The sequence below is a fragment of the Ochotona princeps genome, chromosome 11 (genome assembly GCF_030435755.1).
Source record: "Ochotona princeps isolate mOchPri1 chromosome 11, mOchPri1.hap1, whole genome shotgun sequence".
NCBI lineage: Eukaryota > Metazoa > Chordata > Mammalia > Lagomorpha > Ochotonidae > Ochotona > Ochotona princeps.
Window position 1 is genome coordinate 8,080,113 of NC_080842.1, and position 24,227 is coordinate 8,104,339.

General features: G+C 49.5%; 1 protein-coding gene across 1 annotated transcript; it reads left to right on the forward strand.

The window, feature by feature from the left end:
- Positions 1-24,188, forward strand: POMK (protein O-mannose kinase). Its single transcript, XM_058669820.1, has 4 exons — positions 1-50; positions 1,927-2,012; positions 6,768-7,070; positions 23,196-24,188. The coding sequence occupies exons 3-4, from the start codon at positions 6,771-6,773 to the stop codon at positions 23,964-23,966; spliced, it is 1,071 nt and encodes a 356-aa protein (XP_058525803.1). The 5' UTR covers positions 1-50; positions 1,927-2,012; positions 6,768-6,770; the 3' UTR covers positions 23,967-24,188.
- Positions 24,189-24,227: the final 39 nt, after the last annotated feature.

Here is a 24,227-nt window from a genome sequence, read left to right on the forward strand (position 1 = left end):
GCGCGCGCGCGGGCCGGGGCGTCTGAGGAGCGCGCGGCGGCCGCGGACAGGTAGGGCGAAGCGGGGCGCGCGGCAGGGCGTGTTGCGGGGCGGCGGGTCTGTGGCCTCGCGGCTGGCCGAGGCGGCCCTGCACCGGGGCCGGGGCTTGCGGGGCGGCGGCCTAGCTGGCGCGCGGTGGGCGTACCGCACCTCCGCAGGCTGCCTGGGCCGCAGCCCCGCTGCTCGGCCCGGCACCGGCCAGGGTTGCTCAACCTGCCGCCGCAGGCCTGCCTGGGACTGTGGAAAAGCCTTTTATTTAGTCTTTTGGCCTTCTTGGTCCTTCTCGGTAACTAACAGCACTGTAGGGCTGCGATATTCAAGATAATTAACTTGGCGTATACCGTATTGCCAACAAGGGCTTCACTCCTCAAGTTGTATTGGGTGATGCTCGTCGGTTTCCTCCGCGGTGCTTTTTTCATTTTTTAACGGGTACAGTGCAGACACACAGAGCAGACAGATGCACCACCCTTTCCATTTGCTTATCGTGTCATTCTTGGAGTTTACACAGGATATTACGCCTCCTCGGGTTGGCCTGGGTTTCCCTGCCAGGTGTCCCGCCCCACCTCACCAACCTCTGTTAGTCACTATGTAGAATTCCTGTTTACGCATGTACAATGTCCCTGTCCACGTGTGGCTTACTCCATAGAAAGCAGTGGTCCCCAGTTTTGTCCCTTTTGCTGCACGTGTCCGGCTTTCCTTCCTTTTTGTGGCAGGGTGATTACTGCTATGTCTTTTACTCCAATTTCTTTACTCCGTCATTACGTGCTGAACAGGTGTCTTCTGTATTGCATTCCTTTTTTGTGTCAAAGCCAACCTGGGACTGTGGAGTGGTGGGTTCCATCTTATGCCCTGTTGTCATTTTCTTTGTGTAAGCAGTGCCTGTCCTGCTGACCTCAAGGTCTGTCCAGCAGCTAGGCACTGCAGGGTTTACAAGAATGTGGGTTGCAGTTTCATGGCTTTGGACTTTGAAATGGGAGCAGCAGTTATATCCACTTTGTGGATATTGCGTAAAGTTGGCACTATGAAATCAGCTTGATCTGACAGTGGTTGTCTTCTGCTGAGAGAGCGTTCTAGTCGTGCAGTGAGGACTTGGGGATAATTAATCGGCTGCTGAAATGTGAGAGAGAGCCAACAAGATATGTGTGAGGGAATTGTTAGGTAATGGTGAGGGTCCCACAAAGATTAGAAACCGGAGTTCCTGGGGTCCTGTTGAATTTACCCGCTGATGTTGGCAGCCTTTGAGTGGAAATAAAGCAGGTGTGTGGCAGAGGCTCTCTAGGGCTGGACCAGACCTGCACGCGTGGGGTGAGGTGAGGAGGCAACTTCTCCACTCTTCTCTTGCACGAATCCTACCAGTTCCTGGCATGGATCCAGTAAAGGTTTTGCATTCCTAATTGTATTTTCTTAAAGAAAATACATATATGATTTGGGGGTTGAATCGGTGGAGGGAGATTTGGGAAAGGGCTTTCGAGCGTTGAGATTAACTGCAAGGGTGGGCTGTGGGGGTAGGGAGGGGGATACCAGAATCATATCGGAGTTGTGGCTACTCTATTCCCAAAAGTCTCAGCTGAGTGTATCCTAGGTGGGGCAGCAGGTGGTGGCTCAGTACCTGGGCCCGTAGCCCGGGTGGGAGCGCTGGATTCAGTTCCAGACTGACTCTAGCCTAGCCCAGCCCTGGTTGTTGCTGGCATTTGGGAAGTAAGCTAGCAGCTGAAAGATCTCTCCATCTCTTTGTCTCAGTGTGTCTTTCTGCCCTTCAAAACAAAATCAGAATAAATAGAATTTTAGAAAAAGTAGAAAGCCCTAAAACTAATATGCAATGCAACTTTACCAAGCTGGATGGATAGTCATCTTTTTAATTTTTTCTTCTTGAAACTCTCATTAAAGATAAAAGGTCCTATTGGCCGTGTGGAGAATGGACTGGGAAAGAGAAGGGAGTGAAGACCACATAGGAAGCTGCTGCAGAAACCCAGGTAAGAGACACTGGTGTTCACATCAGGGCAGAGGTGGCGGGCTGGAGGGAGTGGACCGCTGTGACAGCGGGTTGGAAGACAGAATCGATTCTGAGGTTGAGTTAGGGAGCGGGGCGGGGACATTACCCTGGTTGGTGACTTGGTAAGTAGGGAGCCCTGGAGAAAGGGGTGCTGGGTGCAGGAGGCCGACACTGAGTGCAGCTGTGGGTATGCCAGGCTTGATGAGCCGGCTGTGACATGAGAGGGAGTGCTGGGCCGGCTGAGTGACGTGAGAGGGGACCCTCAACTGGCTGAGTGATGTGAGGGGGGCACTGAACCGGCTGAGCGATGTGAGAGGGGATGCTGGACCAGTTGAGTGACGTGAGGGGGGTGTGCTAAACCAGCTGAGTGATGTGAGAGAAGGTGCTGGTCCCCAGTGTGGACCTGGGAATTCCAGGGTTGAGGCAGCACAGATGCTGCCAGCAGGTTGAGATTGCGTGGGCGTTGCCAGCCACAGGCTGGAGCCCTAGTATTGGGAGTGCTCTAATCACTACGTGTTTGAGAGAAACCCAGCAAAGAACAGTATTCTGTTACACATGACAGCTGTCTTCACTGGAACATGGCCTCATGTGTTTAGGAATCACCTGGGATGGAGTGACAGCTGTGATGGGCATGGCACCTGGCTTGTCTTTGTACCACCTCTGTATACATTGCAAAGCATAGCTGTGTAGTGCTCTCGATTTTGATGTTGGTCCCTGAGCCTCAGTGCTTGCGGGGCCCTTCATAGGAGAGGGATGGCTGAGCCAGGGCCCAGGGTCTGAGCTGAGAGCTGGTTGGCTGCACTAAGTGTTAGGAGAGAGATAGCAGTCAGTGACCAGTCTACAGAGCACCCTGAGGGCAGGTACTGGTGTGAGAAGCTCCAGAGGCTGGGTCCTGGCCTGGCGGCAAAGGCTGTCATGGTGGAAAGCCCTGAGGTACCAGGAAGGGGAGTGGGCACAGAGAAAGTGGGGGGGTTGGAGTCTCGATGAGCCAGGTGGACGCAGTGGGGAGACTGAGGCACGGGGGGCAGGGCTGAGGTATGGAGTAGCAGGAGTGGAGTCTGCTGATTGAGTGAGTGCTATGAAGTGGTTGAGTAGGGTTCACACAGCCCCTTGGCAGTGGCCAAGAGGCGAGCAGCCCTTTGTTGGGGAAAGCTGCCTGCGAGGGTCGTGTCCGTTCCCGAGTAGAGGACGAAGCAGTGCGTGCTGAGGCTCTGCTGCTACCTCTGGTGTGGGAGAGTAGCACGACACTGTCACTTTCGGAGTTATGCCACTGTGGAAAGAGTAACTTTCAAGGGAAAGGCCGCAAATTGAATTTGGGAAGTATTTTTATCGTTAGGATTGAGATATAATTTTCATGCTATAAGGTTTATGTGTAATTAATTTTTTTTTAGTTTATTTACTTGCTTATTTTTAATTTAAGAAAAAAGAGAGTGAGAACTCCCATGTACTAGTTCACTCTCCAAGATGGCCAGGATAGGGTCAAGGCCGAGGCTGAGGCTGGAAGCCAGGAATGTAATCCAGGTCTCCTGCATGGGCACAGGAACCCAGCTACCTGGGCTGTCACTGTTGCTCTCTGGGTTCTGTATTAGCAGGAAGCGGAGGCAAGTATCAGATTCAGATACTTCAGTTTGGGATGCTGGGAGCATAACCAACATCTCTGCTGGGCCAGATATCTGCTCCAGAAGTTGCCATTTCAAGGTGTACAATTCCGTGTGTGTTTGTTTTTTAAATTCAGTCACAAGGTTGTACAGCCATCAGCACTGTCTGATTCCAGAACATTTCCATTCAGAAAGAAATCTTGTGTTCATTGCCCGTCAGGTCCCATCTCTACTCTGCCCCACCCATGGTAACCACTGGTCTGTCTGTCTCCAAATTTGCCGGTTCTGGGTGTTTCATATAAATGGAGTCCTACTGCATGTGACCTTTGAAGGGAGGCTTTGTTTATTTGAGAGACAGGTTTTCTGTTAGCTGGTTCACACCCCAGATGCCCACAATGGCTGGGGCTGGACCAACCTGAAGCTGGGAGTCTAGAACACTGTGCAGATCTGCCTCGTGGGTGCCGAGAACTCAGGTGCTTGGGCCATCATCGCCATCGCTTAAGGGTGTGCATCAGCAGGGAGCTCAGATCCGACTTGAGGCCAGGCACTGTGTTATGGAATGCGGGTGATCCACTGGGCCTCATAACTGCTGTGCCGGAGCGTGTGGCTGCCCATGACTGCCGTGTTTGACTTAGTATCATGTTGCTGAGTTTTATCCATTTTGTAGCCTGAATCTGAGCTTAGTTCTTTTTTATGGTTGAATAGTGTTCTGTGTGTGAAAGTAACACATTTTAAATAATGGAAGAAATTAGGAATTCTGGTAATGATTTAGAAGAGGAAAGACCTGGCCTTGAAGGCTGGGAGGGAGAGACCTTGGTCTCTTTTCCACCATCAGCAATGTTCGAAGGTATACAGCAAGAGGTGAGAGAACTTTAAAGAGAGTGTCCCAGGCTGCCCTGCCTGTGTCCGCATGGAGGAGACCTGTTGGTTTTATTGACTCAGAAGCAGTGAGACTGCACACCTTGGACCTGAGATGTGTGAATCGAAGGGAAAGAACAAATTATAGGATGCTGGGGACAGGTGACGCTTAGGCCAACTGTCATTGAACTTGTGTTTTTGATGTGCAGAGAACTGAGCAGAGGTTTGCAAAGTGCTTGGCATCTAGTCTGGATTGCCAAGTGGACGCCACTGTCCGTTTACCCACTAGATTTTCCCTAAGCTCTGGGATGGGAGGAACTATCTCTGTTTAATTCGTTGGTGTGTCTTCAGTACCCAGCCTAGTGCTGGGCATTGAGAAGAGGTTTCATCCGTGTTGGGTGAATGAGAGGGAAGGTGAAGAGTGGGGCATGGGGCTGATCCCAGACAGGCTCTTGAACTTGTGGGCAGACTTCCCTGTGGCTGCTGCACCGTCTGGGGCTTGAGAGCTCAAGGGGCCACACCATTTGGACTGCTGCAGTGTATTTGTGTCTAGAGCCGCTTGTGTTTGCTCCTTTGTGGCAGAATGCTTTCAAGCCTGGGGCTAACCAGAGTGCTCACTGACCCAAGTGTTTGGATGGAGACCTGAGCTGGGGGAAGGAGGTTGCTCCGAGAGGGTAACCTCTGCGTTGCAGGTGTTTGTGACACAAGGAGCCATGGGCTGTTCAGATGCTAGAGTTCCCTTGCCTGCCAGGCTGATATGCACCTGGCATACACTGGTGGGGGTGCTTGCCTTCTGGCTCTGCCAAAGCACTTATAGTGACAAACCCTTGCTGTTGCCAGGGTCCCTTCCTGCCCCCCTCCCCCGCCTGCCTGGTCCCAGGTCTCTTGCCCTGGTCCTTGCCTTGTCAGTAGCTGCTTATTGTCCAGGTCAGCTCTGAGTCCTTCCTGTCTCAGCTCCAGTAGTCTAGCTCATCTGTTTGCGTCTGATCCTAGATGACTGCCAGGGCCTCTGGCAGCCTCCCACTCTGTCTTCTCCACTGCAGGTCTGCCTTTGGATCCTCCACTGCTGGAGAGCAGCTTTCCTTTCTTAAGAACAGTTAGGACTTCTGAGGGCCTTCCAGAGACTGTCCTAATGTTTTTAGAGATTAGGAGGGCCTCAGCATTCCAGCCTTTACCTCCTACTGCTATGTTTGTCCATCTTCTGCCCTGACCCCCTGGACTAGCAAATGGAAGGGTATACGTCACAAAATGTTTGGGAAAATGGAATTAAAATACAAGTTCATTTTCGTTCAAAAATGTTCAAGTCCATAGTTTTAAAAAAAACATATTTCTATGAACTTTTTTGTACCGAAATAAGCTCAATGTTTTTTTTTTTTTGAGAGACCCTTTGTTGCTTGGCTCCCCAGCAGCCAGGAACGCAGTCCAGAGCTTCCCTTTGAGTGACAGGAACCCAGTTACTTGAACTGTCGCCACTGTGCCTCAGGTTACCCAGATCAGGAGCCAGAGCCAGGTGTCCGGCCCAGTCATTTTGATGTGCTATGTGCTCGTCCCAAGTGTTAGGCCAGGTGCCCATCCCTAACCTCATTTTTTTTTTTTTAAAGATTTATTCATTTTATTACAGCCAGATATACAGAGAGGAGGAGAGACAGAGAGGAAGATCTTCTGTCCGATGATTCACTCCCCAAGTGAGCCACAACGGGCCGATGCTGCGCCGATCCAATGCCGGGAACCTGGAACCTCTTCCGGGTCTCCCACGCGGGTGCAGGGTCCGAATGCATTGGGCCGTCCTCGACTGCTTTCCCAGGCCACAAGCAGGGAGCTGGATGGGAAGTGGAGCTGCCGGGATTAGAACCGGCGCCCATATGGGATCCCGGGGCTTTCAAGGCGAGGACTTTAGCCGCTAGGCCACGCCGCCGGGCCCCCTAACCTCATGTTTAAATCCATTTTCCACAATCTTTCTGAAGTGTGCTTGTATGCGTTTTGCATTCATGAATGTCTACTTAATGCACACCGTGGCTAGACAGAATCTTCAGATCTAATGAACTAGGTGAATTTAGTTTGTAAAACAAAACAAAACAAAAATGATGATGGGAGCAGTTAACCTTGAGCATTTTGTATAAAGCCCACTAGCCAGTACATTCCTGAATCCTGAAATACTGTGAAAAATTTTGGGATCCTGGAGTGTAAGAGGCCTGAGGGGTGTGATCAGCTTCAGTCCTGCACCTTCACAGAGTTAAACACTGACAGTGATTTTACTCCTCGCTTCATTTGTGTCCTAGGAAATGACAGAGAGTACCAGCATGGAGAAGAGAGCCGAGGGGAACAGGAAAGGCCTGAACCGCAGAGAAGTGCCCCCAGCTGTTGGGCTGCTGCTCGTCCTGGCGTTCATGAACCTGCTGCTTTATTTCTGCCTGGATCGGTTTTTTGTTTCTCCTCGACGTTCGGCATTGGACCCCAGCCACTGTCCCTATGGGTACTTCAGAGTGGGACAGATGAAGAACTGCTCCCCGTGGCTGTCTTGTGAGGAGCTGAGGACGGAAGTGAGGCAGTTGAAGCGTGTTGGGGAAGGAGCTGTGAAGAGAGTGAGTTCATGATTGCTTCTGTGATGCCATCAGAGTGTGTGCCTGTGTTAGCTCTGTAAACAGCTGAGGCTGACTTAGCTCCTCACTTGGTGGGTATGAAGACCCCTCAGCCCTGTTGGCTTGGTGTTGGGTGAAGGCAATGGCAACTTGTGGAGCACAAGGGTGGCATGATTAGCCAGGAATGGGGAGAGATAGGATAAACCCCGGCAACCTAATGAACCCCTTCCCCATGCCATTTTTAAGCCCCCACCAATTTTTTTCCACCCTCTTAGAACCATTAATACAGGATTTTGGAGTTTACATGTCAAAACTCTTTACATGGAGTTTTGGGGACCAAATCATACTTAAACCATGGCATAGTCCTTTGAAAAAGCAATTTGATGTTTTATATGGAATATGGACGTTCCATTAACCCAGTTGTCTCATACCTGGGACTCTATCCTAAAAAAATAATGCAAAGCGGGAAAAAGCCAGATGTGTAAAGGAGTGCTTATTGAGAATTAGTAACAGTAATTTTAGGAGAATACGCTGTGATGTCATCTCTTAGTGGCTTAGGGGCCCACGTGGCATGATGAAGGCAGTTTTATGATGACCACACAGGATACAGGAGCCAAGGTTTGGCACAGTAATTCCGACTCTGCTTTGGATACCCACATGCCATGTTGGAGTGCCTGGTTCGAGTCCTGCTACTCTGCTTTCTGTTGAGTTCCCTGCCGATCATACTCTTGGGAGGCAGTAGATAGTGGCTTAAATACTTGAGCTGCTGCCATCCACGTGAGACACCCAGGTGAAGTTTTAGGTTCCTGACTTAGGCCTGGTCCAGTCCTAGCTATTGTGGACACCTGGAGAGTGATCAGTGGACAGAAAGTGTTTCTCTGTATCTCTCTGTGTCTGTCACACAAAAGTACTATTCAGAATTGTGTAGTACACTGTTTTCAACTGCATGTAGGAAAATACAAAAATGATAGAAATTATGTCGGGCAAAAGGTTCCATGGGTGATGTTTTTCAGAATCTATGATAGTATTATATTGATTTGAAATCTTTATCCCAGCACTCTTTGATTGGTAGCCGTTTCTGTGAGAACTGAGGCCTCCTGGTGCAATGGAGTTGGTGAGTCTGACAGCTGGTTAGAGATGACTGGACACAGCTGCTTGCCAGGACATCCTGACTGGCTGGCATGAGACTGGGAGGGTGCTAATGGGTTTGTAACTTTATCGCAGGAGACTGGCACACTAAGGCTGCTCCCCTCGTGTGGGTGGGAAGGAAAGGATTGTATATAAAGTACAACCATGAGCAAGCTAGCTGCTGTTACAAAGATTCAATCCTGCACTGTAGATGTGAGGGCAGCTTGAAGTCGAACACTAAAGGAAATAGAAAACAAGTGTATGGTTGGTGTTTGTCAGTGACGCATGCAGTGAAGGGACAGAGGAATGGGTTTGTGACTCAGTGGTCAGGGGAGGACTCTGGCTGCAGTGATGTGAGATGGTCACCAGAGTCCACGGGTTTGGGGGAAGACGAGTGAGAGCAGGCAGGTGTCAGAGGACCGAGAAGGAAGACAGCCTGGGCCAATGGCAGGATGAGAAAGTCCGCAAATGAAGTAAGAGAAGTGTCAGTTGGGAGCCAGGCACAACGGGTGGCCTTGCAGGGCTGTGAAAGCCTCTGGGGGTGATTTTGAAAGAGGAATTTATCTTTTCCAGGGATTATCTTGACTGCTTTGTGAAGGGTGGGGATTGGTTAGGCCTTTGTAAATCAGTGAAGAAAGAAGTGAGCAAATGATGGGTTCTGATGTGCAAGGCTACTTGAAAGAGTTTGTGAACAGGTGGAATCTTTTTTTTTCTTAAAGATTTATTATTTTTTTAATTACAAAGTCAGATGTACAGAGAGAAGGAGAGACAGAGAGGAAGATCCTCTGTTCGATGATTCATTCCCCAAGTGACTGCAACGGCTGGTGCTGCGCAGATCCGAAGCCGGGAACCAGGGACCTCTTTCGGGTCTCCCACGCGGGTGCAGAGTCCCAAGGCTTTGGGCCGTCTTTAATTGCTTTCCCAGGCCACAAGCAGGGAGCTGGATGGGAAGTGGAGCTGCCGGGATTAGAACCGGCACTCATATGGGATCCTGGTGTGTTCAAGGCGAGGACTTTAGCTGCTAGGCCATGCCGCCAGGCCTGGAATCTATTTTTCTTTTAAGATGTATTTATTTGAAAACCATAATGATAGACATGGAGAAACAGAGAGGTATTCATACACTGGTTCACTTTCCAAGTGGTTGAGACAGCTAGCTAGGCCAGGCTGAAGCTAGGAGCTCCGTCTTGTTCTCGCACGTGGATGGCAGGGACCAAAGCGTTAGAGTCATTACTTGTTGCCTTTCTAGGCACACTAGCAGGAAGTTAGATTGGAAGCAAAGTTAGCTGGGACTCAAGTTGGCACTCCAGTATGAAATCAGAAACTTCACTTGCTGCACCATGTAACAGAGGCTCCATTTGTGTGTGTGTGTGTGTGTGTGTGTATGAATGTTTTGAAGATCCCTCTGTGTGTAGTTTTGTTTCGTATAAAAATAAACAATTCTACTTTTCTTAGATGTCTTGAAGTACTCTTATGTTCTAAAGGCATTGCCATTGTGACTTCCTACTAGCCTAGGTTTTGGGATATAAGAGAAAGAATAGGTGCCTGCCAGGTTCTGTCTTGGAAGGCAGGAAGAACAGAGCTGGCCTTACCAGAGATGGGAAAGTCGGGAAGGGCTGTGTGGAGACTGGAGCAGTAGCTGCATTGACAGCCGTGCTTGGGAGGGGAGTATGCATTTTGGCATTCGTTGATCTTTCAAGGTGGTGAGGGCATTAGGTCATGACAGCCGAGGAAGGGTGTAGTGGTTAGGATAAGGACATACAACCTGTGATTTCTTCCTTTAGAAAAGAAAGGTTTATTTTTCCATCTATCTGAAAGGCAGCATGCAGAGAGAAAATAAGTGAGAAAGAACCTGCATTTGGTCACTCCCAAATGCCCTGGACAGTCAGGGTTTGGCCAGACAAAAGCCAGGAGTCTAGAACTCCCATCTGGGTCTCTGTGTGGGTGGCAGAGGCCCAAGTACTTGAGCCATCGACTGCACATTAGCAGGGAGTTGCATCAGAAGGGGAGTAGCCAGGACTTGAACCAGCACTCTGATGCATGCTGGTGTCCAATGGAAGCTTAATATGCAGCACTACAGCACCTGCCCCTAGCCTCATGATTTCCATCTCCAAAGGGTGACCTTGAGGGTTGTCCCTGTGTTGTCATAATTGCTTAGAACACTTTTGGGATTTGTTAGATTACTTTTCTTTAAAAAACAAATAAATATTTTTTTAAAGAAAATAAATAAATATTTATTTATTATTTATTTATTTATTTATTTATTTATTTATTTATTTATTTATTTTATTGGAAAGGCAGATATACAGAGTGAGGAAAGACAGAGAGACAGGACTTCCATTTGCTGGTTCCCTGCCCAAGTAGCTGCAGTGGCTCGAGCTGAGCCCATCTGAAGCCAGGAGGCTTTTCTGGGTCTCCCAGGTGGGTGCAGGGTCCCAAGGCTTTGGGCCATCCTCTACTGCTTTCCCAGGCCACAGGCAGGGAGCTGGATGGGAAGTGGGGCATCTGGGATAGAAATCCGGTGCATATTAAGCAAAGATTTTAGACTTTAGCTAGTAGACTACTGCGCTGGGCCTCCAAGCAATATATATATAAATTTTTGGCAATTATTTTTATTGGAAAGTCAGATTTTTACAGAGAGAAGGAAAGACAGAAAAATCTTCCATCCTCTGGCTCACTTCCCAAGTGGCCACAATGGCCGGTGCTGAGCCATACTGAAGCCAGGAGCCAGGATCTTCTTTCCGAGTCTTTATGAGGGTACAGGGTCCCAAGGCTTTGGGCCATCTTCAACTGCTTTTCCAGGCTACAAGCAGGGAGCTGGATAGGAAATGGAGCAGCTAGGATAGAAACTGGCACCCGTATAGGATCCTGGTGCATGCAAGGCGAGGACTTTAGCCACTAAGCTATTGTCCCAGACCCCCCCCAGCAGTTCTTTTTTTTTTCTTTTAAGATTTATTTATTTATTTATTTATTTATTTATTATTACAAAGCCAGATATACAGAGAGGAGGAGAGACAGAGAGAAAAATCTTCCATCCAATGATTCACTCCCCAAGTGACCGCAATGGCCAGTGCTATGCTGATCCGAAGCCAGGAGCCAGGAACTTTCTTCAAGTCTCTCACGTGGGTGCAGGGTTCCAAGGCTTTGGGCCATGCTTGTCTGCCTTCCCAGGCCACAAGCAGGGAGCTGGATGGGAAGCAGGGCCACTGGGATTAGAACTGGCGCCCATGTGGGATCCCAGAGCATTAGGCCACCATGCTGGGCCCTGTAAACAAAATTCTTGCCATTCCAGTCTGATCTCCCATAGCCCGGTGTTTGGCTCCACTGCCTTTGGCCTTCCTGATCTAGCCATCCTCTCTTTGCTGGCCACTCACGCAGTGGGGAATGATCCATTTCCCTCTTACCCTTTTGGCTCTGTCTCTCCATCACACCTGACTGGAGCAACCCCAGACATATTTTAACCCAGCTGGGTACCTGTACTATGTCAGTTGTGCTGAAGAGAGGGAAATCCCACAACCACACGATTTAAATGCTTCGCCACAAATCTCAGCCATGCACTCAGCACAGTCACCAGTCCTTGCTTCCTGAATTATGAAAACAGAGGCCACCCCGAGGGCGTGTCTTCTTCTTCCAGTCACTGGATCTGTGAGCCCAGCAGCTCAGTTACCCTCCCTGATTTCTCATGATGTCACTCATTTAAGTTATTCCCTCTGTTGCAACAGCAGGTCGTCCCACCCCAAGCAGCACTCCCGTTGGTATGTGCAGGCTAAGGGCTTTAAACAATATCCTGGGCCAGACGTTTGGCCCAGAAGTTGGGACTCCTGTGTTGTATAGCAAAGTGCTAGGGTTTGTGTCCTGGATTCAGTCCTGATTCCAGCCTTTGCTAATGTGCACCCTAGGCTGGCTCTGGCTCAGATAGCTGGTTTCCTATCCCACACATTGAAGACTCAGCTTGAGCTGGTCTGTGAGGAGTGAGCCAGCCAATGGGGGCTCATTATCACCAAGTATATGCAATTAAAAGAAAAATGCTGTTCCTTGGGTTCTCGAATCTGTCTGTAGCTGTACCCTTGCTACTGCTCAGGTTCTAGTGCGGCTTCTGAACCCCTCCTCCATGGTGAGACTGCTCTGTGGAGATAACCAGATCCCAGATTGGGCATTTCCCTGGCTTCCTCCTCTTTAACTGTTGTAGCCCATGTTGTAGCTGACTCTTCTCCCTGCAGTCCAGGCCTCCCCCGGCACAGCCTGCCCTCTGTTTTCCTCCTCTCTCATTGGCTCTTCTTCTTCTTCCTCCTCCTTATCCATCTTCCTTTTAATCTGAAAATATTTGAATATTTGAGTGAGAGAGAGTGAGAGAGACCCTGCATCTGCTGGTTCACTCTCCAAACAGCTGCAATGGCTAGAGTTGGGTCAGTCTGAAATTGGAAACCAGGAGCTTCCTTTGGGTCTCCTACACGTTGTAGGGGTTCAAGGCCTTTGACCCTCTTGTGTAGGTTTCCCAGGCCCATTAGCAGGTAGCTGAATTGGAAGTGGTGGCAGCTGGGACTCGAACCAGTTCCTACGTGGAGTGTTGGCATTGTGGGTGATAGTCTTACTTGCTATGCTACGGTGCTAGGCCCACTGGCTGTTCTTAATTAACCTTTGCTCGATTCTCTTTCCCCGTCTGACTTTGTAAGTTCTCAACCAAAAGCGATTTTGCTCCTTAGAGTGACATTCCCACTCCTGTGGGAAGGTGAGGTTGCTGTTTGCTCCCGTTGGTTGGAAGCCAGGACGGTCCCTCCCATCTCCTGGCACTCAGGCGGGTGCTTGGCCTGAGGTGGAGGAGATGCAGTTCTTGGGCTTGCTCCCACGGCCCTCCTGGTCATCTCAGGAGACGTGTCCCAGTCCTACTACTGTCAGTGCCTCCAGCCTCCGCGGAGCCCTGCACCGTAGCAGTGCTGTGTGGCCAGGTGGGACTCTGGAGAATCTCCTCTCTGAAAGCTCACCTTGGGTTTGGTAGTCTCCTAGGAGTGGGTATGCATCCTGAGGGCACAGAAGATGGGCCCATGACATCCAGCCAGGAGCACACACTGCTTAGGGACTGAAACCCCTATGATGCAGTGGCTTCGTTTTGATGATTACTTCCATATACGAACACACTGCCCATTCCCTACCGTATTGGTTCGTGTTTGGAATTACTGCGGGAATTGTGTCCTCTTCCTGGAGCAGTGTGTGGCTTTGTCAGTCACTGCGCTGGTTGCTTTGTGAAAGGCAGAGTGTCCCACTGTCTTCTCTCTTTTGTTATAAGAACAGTAGAGTCCGTTCAGATATGTAATAGAAGGTTCAGTAAAAATGCTCCTCCTCTGGTGTCCTCAGCATCACTCTCCCCTCCCCTGGGATGCAGATGTGGACTTACCCCTTCAGGATTCTGCACCTTAAAACAAGCAGATACACCTTTTGCCATCAGTCAGGGAGGCTCCCTGTTCCCTGCCCAGCCACAGCCTGGAGGGAGCAGCGGTTCCCCCAGGAGGCAGAGGTTCAGCCATACTGCTGTGGACAGCCAGAGGCAAGAGCGGGTCACACCTTGTTGTGGCTTGCCATGGCGTAGCTGCATTGCCACAAATGGATCTTCCTGCGTACCAAATGTGTGTTGGCAGTTTCAGGAGGTTGCAAATCACTGTGGAGAATCAAGACTGTTTCCTGTTGAGTTTTTTTTTTTTTAAATTCCAGAACAGTAACTTAAAAATTCAGAAGTGTGGATTTGATCTTGTCAGAATGGGCTTTATTGATTTATTTGTTAATCTACTTGTCTGTCAGTTACCAAGAAAGAAGAGATACCTTCCATCCACTGGTTCATCACCAAATAACTATGTCAGCCGGGGTTGGAGCAGGCCAAAGCGAGGAGCTTTGTCTGGGTCTCCTTCGTTGGTACAGGGGCCCAAAGTACTCAGGCCATCCTTTGTTTTCTTAGGCATATCAGCACGAGGTTGGATTGGAAGTGGGTTGGAATAGAATCGGATGCTGATATTGCAGACAGTGGCTTAACTTTATGTGCCACAGTGCCAGTCTCATACATTATTCTGTCATTCGTTCTCTCTCTCTCTCTCTCAAAAGATTTATTTATTCGGGCCCAGCGTGATAGTGTAGTGGTTAAAGTCCTCTCTTTGCACGCACCAGGATTCCATATGGTCGCCGGTTCTAATCCCAGTGGCCCTGCTTCCCATCCAGCTCCCTGCTTGTGGCCTGGGAAGGCAGTCGAGGATGGTCCAAAGCCTTGGGACACTGCACTCATGTGGGAGAGGCAGAAAAAGCTCCTGGCTCCTGGCTTCTGATCAGCATAGCACAGCCGTTGTGGTCACTTGGGGAGTGAACCATTGGAAGGAAGATCTTCATCTCTGTCTCTACTCCTCTCTGTATACTCACCTTTCCAATAAAAATAAATAAATCTTAAAAAAAAAAAATAGATTTGGGCCTGATGCGGTGGCCTGGCGGCTAAAATCCTCGCCTTGAACGTGCCAGGATCCCATATGGGCGCTGGTTCTAATCCCAGCGGCTCCACTTCCCATCCAGCTCCCTGCTTGTGGCCTGGGAAAGCAGTCGAGGACGGTCCAAAGCTTTGGGACCCTGCACGCGTGTGGGAGACCTGGAAGAAGTTCCCGGATCCTGGCTTCTGATCAGCGCAGCACTGGCCGTTGCGGTCACTTGGGGAGTGAATCATCGGACAGAAGATCTTCTTCTCTGTCTCTTCTCCTCTCTGTACATCTGATTTTGTAATGAAAATAAAATAACTATTAATAAAAAGTATATAAAAGATTTATTTTTATTTAAGGCAGATTTTTCAGAGAGGAAAGGAGAAATGCAGAGATTTTCCATGCATTGATTCATTCACCAGATGGCCACAGTAGTTGGAGCTGCACCTGTCAGGAGCCAGGAGCTTTGTGCAGGTCTCGCACCTGCTTGCAGGGACCTGAGTGCTTTGACCATCCTTTGCTGCTTTCCAGGCACATTAGCAGAGAGATGGATTGGATATGGAGCAGCCCAGACTCAAACCGGTGCCCATCTCTGATGCCTGCACAGCAGACAGGCTTAAACAACAATGCCATGGCGCCACCCTAATTTTGTGTAATCTTTGGAAGGATTTTAACATATTTTTAAAAAAATATTCCAGGCCATTTTATAATTTTTAATCTATATATATTTTTAAAGATTTATTTATTTTTTTTATTACAAAGTCAGATGTACAGAGAGAAGGAGAGACAGAGAGGAAGATCTTCCGTCCGATGATTCACTCCCCAAGTGAGCTGCAACGGCCAGTGCTGTGTCGATCCAGTGCCTGGAACCAGGAACCTCTTCCGGGTCTCCCACACGGGTGCAGTGTCCCAAGGCTTTGGGCCATCCTCAACTGCTTTCCCAGGCCACAAGCAGGGAGCTGGATGGGAAGTGGAGCTGCCGGGATTAGAACCGGCATTCATATGGGATCCTGGTGCGTTCAAGGCGAGGAATTTAGCCGCTAGGCCACACCACTGGGCCCAATCTATATATTTTAAAACAGAATGACAAGGAAAGAGAGGGAGAGATAGACATCTTCCATCAGCTGAGCCTCTCGGGAGACCCTCAGTAGCAGAGGTTGTCCAACTGAAGCCAGGAGCCGGGATCATGATTCAGTTCTCCCAGGCGGGTGAAAGGGACTCGGTACTTGAGCCATAGCACCTGCTATCTCCCAGGCACATTAGTAGCAAGCAGGCTGGGACGCAGAGCTAGGCTCAAACCCAAACACTTCAATATTGGATGTAGGCATATCAACCAGCGTCTTCACTGCTAGGCCAAATGCCTGTCCTGTGTGTGAAATGACAGTATGTGTTCCAGTCTCCTTTGCCGGGTCCCCCGTTCATCCATTTCTTCTACGTCCACTCCCGGAGACCTTGCTGGCTGTGTCTGCAGCAGAGACCTCTTCCCCCAGCTCTGCTTCTCTAGCTGCCCCAGCATGTCTGCTTGGATATCCCCAGACGTCATGGGTCCAGACACTGCCCCTCAAAGCTTGCTTTTCTTGTTCTCCCTGTCTCAGGTGATGTTCTTTGCCCTGGGCACAGGGCAGAGTGATGAGGATTTGTCCTGCACTTCTCTCTCACTTTCTCTCACTTCTGTGTTCAACCCACCAGCAGCTGTTAATCTGCACACTCCCAGTTGATCTCAGATTGTACAGGTGTCTATTCCCATTGCACCCACACCATCCTTGGCTTGTAAGGATGATCTCGTTGACCTTCAGAATGGTCTCTCTGCTTCTACACTTCCCCCTGCAGCCCCCTTGTCTCTGTCCTCAGCACAGCAGCTGGATGATCCAAGTGCTCCAGTGGCTCTGTCCCTGAAAACCAGAACCCTTTGAACAAGGAGGCCCTGCCAGTCTGCACCTTCCTGCCAGCGAGTCTGCTGGCCTTGCTGGCCCTCACCAGGACCCTGGCCTTTTGCTCTGGCAGCCTGTGAAGCTTGCTTCCACCCAGCACCAGCAAAGGGTCTTGCTGCTCTCTCTTGGGTTGAGTTTCCTTGTATATCAGACAGCTCATTGCTTTATCTCCTTAAGACACCAACCTGCTGAGATGTTCCCCAACCTAACTGGAAATTGTAAGGGTGGGCTTTTGGCCTGCTTGGGTTACCTGCATCCCACTCACTTGTGTGTCTGGGTTCAGTGCCTTCTCTGACTCCTGACTGCAGCTTCCTGCTGGCGTGATGATGACTCAGGTGACTGGGTGCCTGTTCTGTGTGGTACCATCACATCTGCTGGGGGCACGTGGCAGGGGCCGCCACAGATGAGCTCTCTCTCTGTCACACTGTTGCTCTGTCTGTGCCTCTCGAAGAAATGAAAAATGGAAACGGAAATAAAACTGCAAGCCCTTTGCCCTTTTTTTTTTTCTGAAGTACATTTTACCTTCTGATGGATGTACTTTACAGTTTTCCTGTTTATTTTATTGATTGCTTCCTGCGCTAGAATGTATATTTCATGGTGATAAGAATTTCAGTTTTTCCCTTGATGTAAATATTTGCATAGAAGTTAAGGAACACATACTGAATTATTTGCTGCGTCTTTTATATTTGTCATGGGGGATCACATGGGTGATACAGTGTGCACCAGGTAAGCAGCCCTGAAGAGCCACGGATAAGGGGGAGGGGACAGACTTCCAACAGCAGAGGTCCAGAAAGGCCAGTAACTGAGATGAACATGTTCAGCCTCGTTCATACTGGGGAAGAACAGGTTGCTGTAATGAGATGGTTTTCGCTCTTGAGATTGGCACGAGATGCACATGGTGTCACTAAGCATAGACACTGGGGCGGTGGGAGGTGTGTGTTGGCACAGACATGGAGGTGATGATGGCCGTGTGTGGTCTTCATCTGCTTTTCTAGTAAATGCCATGTGTGCAGATGCATACATAGGTACAGGAACTGTAGCGGTGCCATTAGGAGAAAATGGGAAACAATTTAAATGTCAAAACAGAACGCACAAGCTCTTCAAAGATCTGTACAAAATTATAGCTGTATAGTAATCTAAGAGAAAGACTGATACTTTCCAATGGCCTTCCTATTTTATATTTGAAAAAAAGATGTTAATCTGTGAAATCTTACTGAAAACACACTAGCACACAGTATACTCATATGATGAAATAGTATACAGCTTTAAAAAGATGATCAATGGGGCAGGCCATTGTGGTGAATGGGTTAGGCCATGCCATGAGATACCCACCTCTCCTATCAGTGTGCCTGGGATCAGGTGGCACCTCCACCTCCATTGCATCTCCCTGCTGTTGTGTACCCTGGGAGGCACCCTGGGAGGCACCGTTGGCAGTCGAGGACCTGGAGCTGTGACATCTGTATGTGAGGCCTGAACAGAGTTCTTCGCTCTGGCTCTGATCTGATCATTCTCTCTGGCTCTGCCGTTCAAATAAACAATTAAAAAAACCCTCAAGAGGCGAGCCGAGGGCTGCGGGAGAGGACGTCTAGCTCGGATCCCGAACCCAGTCCGCCATGTGCCCATGGCTCATGGCGGGCTGGGCCCGGACATGCCTGGGTGCGGCCTGCTTCCTTCTGGGGTGAGTACGCCGAGGGGGGAGGCCTCCGTGACTGGGCATGTCCGGGACCCACCCAACACCCTCATTGGGTGGTGGGTGAACGGGATTGGGGAGGGGCGCAACCTCGGGCCTGCAGGATTTAACTTCCGGCTGCCAGAGGCGAGCCGAGGGCTGCGGGAGAGGACGTCTAGCTCGGATCCCGAACCCAGTCCGCCATGTGCCCATGGCTCATGGCGGGCTGGGCCCGGACATGCCTGGGTGCGGCCTGCTTCCTTCTGGGGTGAGTACGCCGAGGGGGGAGGCCTCCGTGACTGGGCATGTCCGGGACCCACCCAACACCCTCATTGGGTGGTGGGTGAACGGGATTGGGGAGGGGCGCAACCTCGGGCCTGCAGGATTTAACTTCCGGCTGCCAGAGGCGAGCCGAGGGCTGCGGGAGAGGACGTCTAGCTCGGATCCCGAACCCAGTCCGCCATGTGCCCATGGCTCATGGCGGGCTGGGCCAGGGCGGCCAGTGCGCCATTTGGTGCCAGGCTTTGGCTGCTGGCCGCCCGGCCGGGGAGCTCTGGGGTATTGGACATCTGAATCGCTGCTGAGATAGCTCTAGAGTGACCCCACTGTTTCTGGGATCTGAGTCAATCCTAAAGATTCCCAATGCCAGTAACTCTTCCTTTGAAGAACTTCCAATCCCTTAATAATGCTGAGCTTTGAACACCTATCAAGTAAAAGATAAGCTCCGGCTTGTGTAGCAGGCTGGCACCTAATGGTCCTCGGAGCAACCACGTGCAGGTGTGTGATTTACAGCTAGGAACGGTCCCAATCTGGGAAGCCACAGCTGGGATGAGGTTCCCACCAAGGGGTGTATGTGCTGGAATGGGGGCTGCGTTCTATCTAGGAAACAGTTGCAGTCACCCGAGGCACTAGTGTGGGCTGGGATTGGATGCACCAGGCCGGTTCAGATCCCAGCACCATCTGGTGTTATGGAGAAACAGGGTAGATGTGGGACTGACTAGGCTGGGTCTCAATCCCCTTCTGAGCCATGTGTGAGCTGTATGTGGGTATGGACGAGCCATGGCTGGGCTGAAACATCCAACAACAAGAGTCAGAATGGGGTGAAAGCCAGCCAGGAAAAGCCACTGTTCCTGCTAGGACAGGAGGTGAACTGAGTAGGGTTGGCTCAAGAACCCCCTGGCAAGCGCAAAATCTGGCATTGGGAGGGGTTCTGATGGAGGAGCCTGGGCAACTCCTCTGGCAGGACACAGTCCCTGCAGGTAAGCGCGAGAAGCATGATTGGAAACAGCCCAGAATAGGCCATGGAAAGTTTCCCACTGGCATGCATTCGGCATGGGTCAGGAGCAGGCCAGGCTGAATCAGTTCATGTCATCCTCTGGCAAATCCGATCACCAGAACAGAGTGTGGAATGGGCCGGGTTTGGTTGCCACAAAACCAGTACACATTCTGGAACGCCAGGGCGTGGTTGCCTGTACTGGATATGAATGCAACACCCATCCAGCACACGTGAGATCCAGGAAGGGAGGGGCAGAGCTGGCGGGGGGGTTAAGGGGCTGGTCCCCTCGCTGGACAACCACTCCCACTGGAGAGTGTTGGCTGGGATAGAGACAGACACGACTAAGCAAGGCTACAACACCTGTGCGCTGCATGTGGACAAGATCAGGGCCACAGCATCAGCTGGCAGAAGCTGGCACTGGGGACTAATTCTGTCGAGTCAAATCACAGGACCACCTAAAGAGTGCATAAACCAGGACAGAGAGACCTGGGAGGGAAAAAGTGGGTTCCCCCTTCTTGGGTCACTATTCCCGTGGGAGGGCATGAAAACTAGGACGGGGGCTGGGATGGCTAGACAGAGGCACTCAACAACATCTGTGAGGGCTGGATGGTTGAGTCGATTAGATAGAACTAAGCTTTAATACCCATTGACAAGTACCAGAGCCAAATGGGATGGGGGACAGACTGGTCTTCTGCTACACAAATTGGCAAACCAGGGTAGGGGGCAGGCTTGGTGGGGGTTATTGTGGGTCGCCCCGACTAGGCTGCAGCTCCCACTGGTTGATGTAAGGGCCGAACCAGACTGGACTGCAACACCCATTGGTTCCAGTGCAACTCGGGACTGAAAACAGAACCAACACAGCAATTGCAACCACCAGCTGATCAGGGTGATGGACTGTGCCGGGCCCTGTGCTTGCTAGAACATACAAGAATCTGGTCTGGGAATACCTCAAAGTATCTTTGGAGATCTCCCCACTTGAACTGCTGGACTCAGAATTCTAACCAAGAAAAGACAGAAGACAGAATAGGACAATCATTCATCTCAGCTACATGTTGGCAGCGAAATATGGGACAAATGGAGACTTCATGATGGACCATATCAATCAGTGGACCACCTCATCGAGCGAAACTGGCAGTGACTCATAACTGGAGAACTATTAACTCCACTTGAGCACATATCTCAGAGCATGCCCCACATATGGGACTTGGGGTGGGCGGGAAACCGGGTGGGGCTTCTCCCTCAATATCCCCTTTTACCTCGGATACATGATGGAAACAATATGGACATAATAGCATTGCCCACCTCCCTATCCCCCTGAACCTTTTTTTTTTTTTTTCCTTCTCTTTCTTGATTTTCCTTCAACTATAGTTAACTATGTAAAGATTGTCAACAACAATACAATAAAATGGATTATACATAAAAAAAAAAAAAAAAAAAAAACCCTCAAAATTTAGGATGATCTCTATGTATATACATCTGGCAAAAATCTTGTAGGCATCAGTTAAGAGAAAAAACCCTTCTAATATATGTATATTCTAATTTGTGTAGTAGCAAATTCAAAGGCTGTTTTATACATGTGCACTGATATATACAAAAGTGTGGGAAAAACTCAGGGGCGCATAATGACTAGATATGAAGAGTGTTATTTTGGGTTGGGGGGAAGGAGTTATACTCTGTCCTTCTATAGTTGAATTTTTACCAAGAAAACTATTCATGGTTGATTTTATAATAAAAAGGAAATTTATTTTCTTATTATTTTTTTATTGGAAAGTCAGATATACAGAGAGAAGGAGAGACAGAGAGGAAGATCTGTTTGATTCACTCCCCAAGTGGCCGCAATGGCCAGGGCTCAGCTGATCCAAAGCCAGGAGCCAGGAGCTTCTTCCAGGTCTCCCACATGGATGTAGGGTCTAACACTGGGCCGTCCTTGACTGCTTTCCTAGGCCATAAGCAGAGAGCTGGATGGGAAGCAGGGCCCCTGGGACCGGAGCCCATATGGGATCCCAGAGTGTTCAAGGCAAAGACTTTAGGGTCTTCCAAGTGCTAGGCTACTGTGCCAGGCCCAACTTTTTTAATTTTTAAGAATTTGTTTATTTGACAAGAAAGAACTCTCCCATTTGTTGGTCTACTTCCTATATATCTGTTGGCACTAGCACCATTTATGTACATGGGCCTGAGAAAGTGACGTGTCCTCGAGTCACATGACCTTTTCAGTGAGGAGGCACTTCTCTGGAGAGAGAGGGTTCAATATGAAAATGTTAAAAAGTTGTGAGTCACAACAAAATGGCCTTTCACAGAAACAGTCATCCATGGGGACATTTCTCTGAGTAGAGGATTTGAGGAGGCTTTGGAAGCGCTTGCCCTTTTGAGTGCATAGGGCCAACTGTTAACCATCATGGTTTTTCCCTAGTGAACCCTCCCTTTTTATACCCACAGGAAATCTTCAAAGCCCACCTCCATTTTATATAATATTTTTTGAGTTAAAACTTTTTTTAAAATTATCAATGGGATGTGAATATTTTAGAGTAGGTACAAAATACCAAAAGATCTGAAGGAAGAAAATAACACCTAGAATCTCACTACATAAAGACAACTGAAACTTCACCATATTATCTTTGGTTTCTATATAATGTTGCTTTGTTTTATGCTGATAGAACAGTATTACAGCTTTGTATTCTTTTTCATTTATAACATATTCATCCATTGTAATTACTGGTGTCCAAACAAGGCACTATGGAGTAATCCTACCCAAACTGGACTATGTCCCATGATTTCCTTTTTTTTTTTTTTTTTTTTTTGACTTATTTGCTTGAAAGGTAGAGTGACAGGCTGAGAGGAAAGAGAAAAAATGACAAATTTTTATTCCCGGAGTTTTTCATTTATTTCATGTTACTTGTTAGATAGCTTTTAAATGGTAAATGTTGATGTTACATTCTGGACAAATAACATCAAAAGTTGCTTTAAGAAGCCTCCCCCTTTGTTTTGACCATGAAGAGAGTTCATATGTGCAGAGCCAGGGATCACCTGAAGTGTCAGCTCATTTCCTTTTCAGTAATGTTTCTTTTCTGTTCTTCGCTGAATGGTAGTGCTTCCTGGAAGTTTCTAGCTAGTAAAAAGTGAAAAGCCAGGGCTGCAGTACACTTCATGTTAACCTTGGGCCATATGGATATGTGTCCTGTTTGTGTAGCACTGTAGCTCTTGACTTTACAAGGGAAGCAACTTAACAGCACCTTGCAAGGGAAAGGAGCTGTCTTTCCATAGGAGCGTTACTGTTGATAGGGCTGGGGAGGGGCTCAGCTCCCTTGGAGGGTTGTCTAGTCTTCCTGACCTGCTCTGGCTTCATGTGCTGCCGACTCCTGCTCTGCGCCCTGCACACTGCAGGACGGGCAGCTGTGTCTTTGACTCGCCCTCTTGAGCCTGTCGTCTGTGTTCCACACTGCCACCCTGCAGGAGCAGCAGCTGCAGCAGGCTGTCAGTGTCTGGCCAGTCAGTGTCTTCTACCCCCTCCTGTCCTAAGGTGCTCTGCACTCTGGGGGTGCTTACCTTGCTGGAGGTGGTCTTTGTTCTAAGTTTACAGTGAGGTCAGAGCACTTCTCAGACGAGGCCTCTGCATCTGCCCCCGAGAGACGAGAGACGAGAGACGCTTGTCACTCCCCACACTAAGCCAGTTCTTTGTTTCAGGTCTTTCTCTCCGAGTGGAAAGAGCACAAAGTTGCCCTCTCACGGCTCACCCGTCTAGAGATGAAGGAGGATTTCTTGCATGGGCTGCAGATGCTGAAATCTCTGCAGAGCAGACACGTGGTTACACTGCTCGGGTTCTGCGAGGAAGACAACACTGTTCTCACCGAGTATCACCCTCTTGGTTCCTTGGGCAACCTCGAGACAACACTTAACCTTTCCAAGTACCAGAAGGTGAACACGTGGCAGCACAGGCTGCAGCTGGCCATGGAGTACGTCAGCATCATTGACTACCTGCACCGCAGCCCCCTGGGTACCCTGGTCATGTGTGACTCCAGTGACTTGCCCAAGACGCTGTCCCAGTACCTGCTGACAAGCAACTTCAGCATTGTAGCCAATGACCTGGATGCCCTGCCCCTAGTGAACCGCAGCACCAGGACATTTGTCAAGTGTGGCCACCGGGAGCTTCACGGGGATTTTGTGGCCCCAGAACAGCTGTGGCCCTATGGGGAGGACAGGCCTTTCCAGGATGACCTCATGCCTGCGTACGATGAGAAGGTCGACATTTGGAAGATTCCGGATGTCTCCAGTTTTCTTCTGGGGCATGTTGAAGGGAGTGATATGGTGCGATTTCATCTGTTTGACATCCACAAGGCATGTAAGAACTGGATTCCTGAAGAACGGCCCACTGCTCAGGATGTGCTAGACACCTACCAGAAGGTTCTGAGTTCACTCAGAGACACGGTGCTGGCGCAGACAAGAGAAATGCTGTGAAACTGTGCAACCATTGACTGGCGGAGGGGTTGCAGCTGAAGGAATTTGCTTGAGTTTCACAGTTCATTATTTCCTGCTGTTCGGCCATGTGTTTCTCATTCCACGTTCACATACACATTTGAGTGTGTTCTACCTTTCCTGGCAGCCTGGGTGAAAGTTGCTGACAAGAGGCAACTGAGCCTGGGTTTTAACCTGGCTCACGTTCCTAAGGCCAGCTGCTTCCTGGTGAGGATGCCAGTGGATCTAACCAGCAACTGGTGG

Coding starts and splice junctions, on each gene's coding strand:
- POMK (XM_058669820.1), top strand. CDS start 6,771: ATGACAGAGAGTACCAGCATGGAGAAGAGAGCCGAGGGGAACAGGAAA. Junction 7,071..23,195: donor GGGAAGGAGCTGTGAAGAGA/GTGAGTTCATGA, acceptor TCTTTGTTTCAG/GTCTTTCTCTCCGAGTGGAA.